The sequence below is a fragment of the Nestor notabilis genome, unplaced genomic scaffold (assembly GCF_000696875.1).
Source record: "Nestor notabilis isolate BGI_N333 unplaced genomic scaffold, ASM69687v1 scaffold5451, whole genome shotgun sequence".
NCBI classification, from domain to species: Eukaryota; Metazoa; Chordata; class Aves; order Psittaciformes; family Psittacidae; genus Nestor; species Nestor notabilis.
Window position 1 is genome coordinate 3283 of NW_009915005.1, and position 6748 is coordinate 10030.

The 6748-nt window shown below is 39.9% G+C and overlaps 1 protein-coding gene across 1 annotated transcript in view; it reads left to right on the forward strand.

Annotated features, from left to right (window-relative positions):
- The window catches only part of LOC104413023 (gamma-aminobutyric acid receptor subunit beta-3), a 16633-nt gene that overhangs the window by 1691 nt on the left and 8194 nt on the right, over positions 1-6748 (forward strand). Inside the window, exon 2 of the mRNA XM_010023912.1 lies at positions 2525-2769. Within this exon, the coding sequence (XP_010022214.1) occupies positions 2525-2769 (245 nt within the window). The remainder of the gene's footprint in view (positions 1-2524; positions 2770-6748) is intronic.

Here is a 6748-nt window from a genome sequence, read left to right on the forward strand (position 1 = left end):
TAAGTAGTAGCTGAATGGGAGGCTGAACATAAAGTCCAAACGGCTCTGATGTATTCAGAAATAAACTACTGCATTTCAAAGATCCACCCTGGAGACATTATGATTGAGTGAGGGGAGCACTTCAAACACATTAGTCAGCATCTAGATTTTACATACCAGCCAGGACTGAAGAGAACAGATGGTTAGACAAAGTTACCAAATCTAGTGATATTCCATGCCCTTCTATAGTGGATTCACATGGTTTTTCCTTATTTAAGTAACAATACTGTCTCACGTGGTCTATTTCTCTGTAGCACAAATTCATCAAATATGGTACTGTGATAACACAAATATTAGAACAAAAGTCAGAGAGAACATTCCAGGCAAGCTCAGGAGCCCAGATGTTTTATTTCAAATTAATAGAAAGTCCTTTTGACAGGACAAAAATGTGTCTTACAGGTTCTTCTGAGAAAACAATTAGCACCTTAGTGATTACGTCTGTGATGCTTCTGTAATAAAGTTCAACATCATGGATCTAATCCTACATTCCTTTGTATAGCCCCTCTTACGAGTCAGAAGCTGATCTGGGATGATAACAAAGTTTAAAAGCAATATACCCTCTTTAGAGGTATGTATCTGACTCTAAAAAGCCCAGTAGAGAGGAGGGTAAGGCCTGCTGGCCTAGGTATTTGTTACAGGAAGGATTCCTTGTGCAATTCTTAGGGATGTGGAGGCAAACTTTTACTCAGCGCATACAGGAAGCCTGTGTTCTCCACAACATCCTAATTCTACATTGTTTCACTTCCACGTTTTGCTCCTCTCCTTTTTTCTTTGCTGCACATGCCTCCTGTGCTCCAGCTTGCACTGAGCCAAGTAGTTGCCTCAATGGAGAAACCCAGGCATGGAGCAAAAACCAGCTCATTGCAGAGACTCTGTACTATGGACACTGCAGAAAAAGGCTGATACATGGCTGTTCTCAAAAGGAATATTCAAACACATCAGTTCTGCTCAATACTGAGGTTTTGCTAGTTAGTCCTAGAAATGCCAGAATTCAGTCATTTGAGTAAGGGGAAAAATAATCTCTAGCGTTCTCACTCTTGGGAACGGCTGTAATCACAAGATTATCCTGTTTCTATATAACAGGTGAGTGTCAGCCACTTCTCCAGCTGTGCTTTAAAATAAATTATTGATCGTCAGAAGGGCATTTGCCTGCAGGGTGCCAGGGTCTCTCATGGGATGTATTTCTTTTTGGTTAGTGATAGCCATCTTTCTATTCAGTGTGCTTAATCTTCTGGATCACCAAACATCTGACATCAACACACACTTGTTTCACAGTTTAGAGGAAAAGCACTGAAAACCACATGATACTGACCTACTAAATATACGAAGTATCTGTTACAGAACCTTATAGGCTACTACTGCAGTTCCCTGGAGTGACACTGTTTACACTGACAGCTTGATTTTGAGTTATATTGTCTTTGTTTCTGTTTCTTCAGGTAAAAGAAGCTGTGCTTTATAATATGGCAGCGATTTTCTTTTGTCCTTTATTTTTGTACTGCCTGCATTTTAGTGACTACTTACAAACTGATGCTATAATTATGGAATCAGAGAAAATAGTAATGGAGGGGACCTATTAGAATGTCTTGCCTTGCAATGTAGACTTATTGTATGAATCAGGGTTTTCAGCCACCTGTGATTTGTAGTTCCCATAAAATTTCCAGCAGAGATACAGACCTTGTAGTTTATTGTGAATTCAAGCAGACTGACAGTAAATTTGCTTTTCTTACCAGCTTTTCAAAACAGTGCTCTGTAATGTATTTTCAGGTGCTATGTCCATCCTTAGGTAAATAAACGAGGATTTGACATACCTTATAGATTTTTCTAGGTACTTTATTAGTGTTCAGTCAATCACCATAAAAATGCTGCTCTCCCTCCTTGGCTTTTTCATTGCGCAAATCCACATACCTGTCTGCCTCTCACTGCTCATCTCACTTCTTTCTATGTAAAAGTCAGAGTACTGCTCTAAACTAGTCCTCTCCAAGTCCCTCTTCTATACTGACCTTTCCTTGAAATAGGTGTCTAAAATAGATGGGATGAACTGCTCAAGATGGGTTCCTGTCTCTGTTCATTTGCTACAGGGCTAACTTCAACCAGCTGTTTAACTGTTGAAATTTAAAACTGCATGAGAGGAATCTTTCACCATCTATATGAACACTCATTCTGTTGCATATCAGTTTGGTCTGATCTTTGAGGAATGGACCCTCAGTACAGCTACACTGGCTTCGTGAACCTACGTTAACTCATGGCAGTGGTGCCAGACCCCTTGGTAGCTGTTCCCCCAATCATGTGAAGGAAATACTGTAATAAAATAATAATGCATCAAGCTTTAATTTTGCTTTGATTCACAGTGATGTCACCAATGAGATATCTTTTACTAATTTTTAAGCTTCTTCACACTGACAAGACAGATTTGCCAAAAGGGAAAATAAAATTGAACTATGACATGCTTGGGGTTGTAAGATACATGCTCTTTTTCTTTGTGTAGGAATTACAACTGTGCTGACTATGACAACAATCAACACTCATCTGCGAGAGACTTTGCCTAAAATTCCATATGTTAAAGCCATCGACATGTATCTCATGGGCTGCTTTGTGTTTGTCTTCTTGGCCTTACTTGAATACGCCTTTGTCAACTACATTTTCTTTGGAAAAGGCCCTCAAAGGCAGAAGAAACTTGCAGAAAAAACAGCAAAAGCAAACAACGATCGCTCAAAGTTTGAAGGCAATCGGGTAGGATTCTTTAATCTATATATAGGCTCTCTATTCTTTAATTACACAAGTATCTGTATGAAACAAAAAAAGCTTGCATAAAAACATCACCAACCACATAATCTTTTTGTGGACAAACTTGGGCATTTTTATATTCAAGAACCTACACAGAAGAATATATTTAGGCATACAGAAATCGAAGGAGTATGACAAGTAATTGTAAGAAGAAGAAAACAATGGGAGTGCAGCTAGCTTGAAAATAGAGGCTCAGATCTACAAAGGCATTTATTTTTCTAAATCCAATATAATTTAACTGTGATTTTGTTTAAATATCTACATAAGGCAACCCAGGATCGGAGCATACTTTTTCTCACTTCAGTTAGAGCAGACACATTTAGAATGGGAGAGAACAGACAAAGGATTAGTTCTACCATGCTAATTAATTGTCCAGCATAGCTGAACCCCTGTGTGTAGCATTGTCATCTGCTGCTGTTTAAGACCAGCAGAAAATTATGATTCTGAGAGAAACTTTTGGATTTACTTCTGAAGCACAATACTAGCATGGTCTGTGCTGGTTGCACTTGAGTCTGTTCCCTTGCCTGGAGTATTACTTCATCCAATGAATGCCCTTTTTTTCCCCTTTGGAAGAAAAATTCGAAGTATTTAACATTATATGATGTTAGCAAAACATGTCAGTTTGAATAGAACATGGGGTTTTTTTTGGCTAAAATGCTCCCAGGGAGGCTTCTTTTTTCAGTTCCATTGAGTAAGATCATTTTTTCTATGAGCAATAAATTAGAAGAGTTCACAGTGACAAAACTACTACCTGTTTATGAAATACCAGTATCATAAAAGTAATTTCAAGCTGTATGTTTTGATCCTAATGATTCTGTCTGCTATAGTAAATGTAGTGCAGAACTGCACCGAATTATTGACATTCATATCTGTGAATTAATTTTTGAATCAATAAACTCATTTTTGTCCACTGTATTATGAAACCAAATTCTCATCACAGTTGGCAGCACTGCTTAGGACTAGGACAGCAAGAAGAATGAATTCTCTTTCCTTGAAAAATAAATAGTCATAATAATAATAAAAAAGCAGATGGAGGGAAAAAAGTATCAAGAGAATTCAAGAGAATTGAAAGAAATTGAGAAGGTTTTAGCTCTGAGAATGTAATGCAGATGTGTACACTAAGGTTCAGTTCTCCCAATGGAAACCATCTGGTGAATCTTATCCATTTAAATGATTTACATAATTCAGTACAAGTCTTGTTAATGGGCCCAACAGCACCCCGTGCCTGACTGTTTTTCTACCTTGAGATCAATTGGTCTATATTGTCGTAAGTATCTTAAGAAAACCAGAGGATATCATACCCAGATCATGCCATTTTTATATCCCAGATTTGATCATACCATATATCAACCTTTTTTTGCTCACTTCTGACTTACAACCCTTATAACTTTTTCTTTCTGGTCTATCCTAAGCAAATGTCATGGACTCTTCTGACTTTTCTGCTAGTTTAATATCAACCATGCAGGAAAGAAATTAGGAAAGAAATTCAGCACACCAGAGCTGAAAGAAGAGTTTGTTACTTGTTTGCCGTGGAGTCCCTGCTGTGAAAGGGAACTCTGTATGCTTTATAGCAATGTATATACTCATACTGACTATGAATATGTGCTGTTCAATTGACATAGGATAAATAAAGAGGTATGATCCCATGCTGTATAGAAAACATTTTGTCTCCAGGCCTCAGATGGTGAAGTCAACACAGCTTCATTGCTGTTACTGGATTCAGTGCTTTCAGAGAAGCAGTTGCAGCATACAACAGGAAAAGGCAGAAACTTTAGATACAGCTGATCAGAAATCTTCCTTTGAAAAAAGCATAGACAGAAAATGCAGATTTAGTGGATGCAGGATGTCAGTTCTGGATTTCTCATTTGAGAAACCCTGCCAAATGCAAAGCAGAGGGAATTGACCAGAGCAAGTAAGAGGTCCTGTTGCTTTCAGGATGAGCAGCTCAGGGAAAATCCATCTAGCAGATCTACATTGGACAAAGTTTACCAGAGCTTCCAGGCACCACAGCCCTAAAGCAGGAAAATTGTTTCCATGGTAAGGCGCTGGAACAGGTTGATCAAAGAAGATGGTAAATGCTCCCTGACGATGGTAGATGATCCCTGGCAATGTTCAAGGCCAGGTTGGACAGAGCCTTGGGCAGTATGGTCTAGGGTGAGGCATCCCTGCCCATGGCAGGGGGATTGGAACTAGATGATCTTCAGGTCCTTTCCAACCCTAACTATTCTATGAATCTGCGATTCTATGTCCACCGTGCTGTACAGATGACCATAAATACAGCAGGACAAGTGGTCATGCCAGAGTTTTTAACATACTTGCCATGGAAGACAATACTTGAAAGCTCTGCAAGCTTTGCTCTGACCTCTGCAAGTCAGCAAAGAGGCATTAACTTCCAACCTCTCCTTTGGTGCTCTTGAAGATCATTGGGTCTGATGGAAGTGATGGCTGATTGGCAGTTGCTTTCTTCTTGTTTTAGAGTTTGGGCTCAGGGGCTGAAGGTCCTGGGAGAGGCTCACAAACTGGAGGGCACACTGCGTAGTGAGGAAGGCTTAGAGCCATGAAGACAACTTTGCACAAGTTCTAGAAAATTACAGTTTTTGTAATTTTGGTGAGGCTTCGGGCTTCCATGGAGTGTATTTCCATTCAGAACAGGAAGATTTATAATCGTGGGAAATATTTCAAATCTCACATGATTTGAGGCTAAGCAACATTTTGAAAGAAAGGGAGAATGCCTAAAACCAGGCAGCCTCCTTTGCAGCTATCATCACCACTATTTGACGACTATCAAAATGTGCTGTGCTAGAAAGAAGATTGAAAAGGGTTCAAATATAAAACTGGAATAAGGCATTATTTTTAGTCTGTCTCTAAGACTACCATTTTGGGTTGATTTCTATTGCTGTTTTGTATTAGTAATTGAATTTGCTTGTATATGAACCATGTGCATGAGCTCTCTGTCACTGATTTAGGGTGCTAGCTCAGGGCACTAGCAAAAAACCCCAGACTAAACCAAATAAATAAATAAACATTAGACCATTTGTTGTCCACATCAGATGCTGTAACTTGTGGGCGTTGTGATAGAACTGTGAACTGTGCTGTACCAAGTCCAACCTAAGTGAAGAGGAGCTGCAGTGCTGTGGAAATTGCTTGTTTGTGGTGGGCAGCAGCACTAGCAGAGCAGAGGCAGCACAACATAGTGCCTTGTGTACAGGCCCTGAGTTCAAGAATTGCTCTTATGGTGTAAGACTGGGAGTGCTGCTGAGGCAGTGTCTCTTTCTCAAGCAAAGGGAACAAGAGAAGGATGAGGGAAAATGCCACATTATTTTCATTCAGGAGGATTTTAGCCCCTGGAAACCAGTAGAACCAGCATGGATACTGGTATTGTAGTTTATGTTTTACATGTCAGAAGACTGAAGTCTGGAGTACAAGCTAGCAGGCTTGGTTATAAATATTCCTTTTATAGCGGCAAAAGCTTTTTACGCTTTCTTAGTCTTATTTGGTTGTAGAGCAGGAGAATTTTAGTAACAAAGATGTTCTAGGCCACAAAATTCACAGATGTGGATATGTTTCTGTTTTATTTGATAATTGCTTTGCAAACAGCCACTCGATGCTCAGTAACTCTGCTTCCTAATACATGCATTTGCATTGTCCTGCGTCAGAGGTTATGGGTTTGAAAAGCCAGAACTGGCACAGCAGTCTCCATGTTGCTGCTGCAGCTATGGACATGCCTCTCCAGTGCCAAGTTTTTAGGCACTTCTCTCTGAGTTATTCCTGATCCACCGCCACTGAGGCTTGCTGTGTTGAGGAGAGCTCCACCAGCTGCTGCTGCTGAGCTGCCCATTGGCTTCACTGCTCCCGTTATGGCTTTCTGTCCAGCTCTGCCCATGTGATAAAGCCAATGAGCCCAGTAGCTCCAGGCATAAGGGAA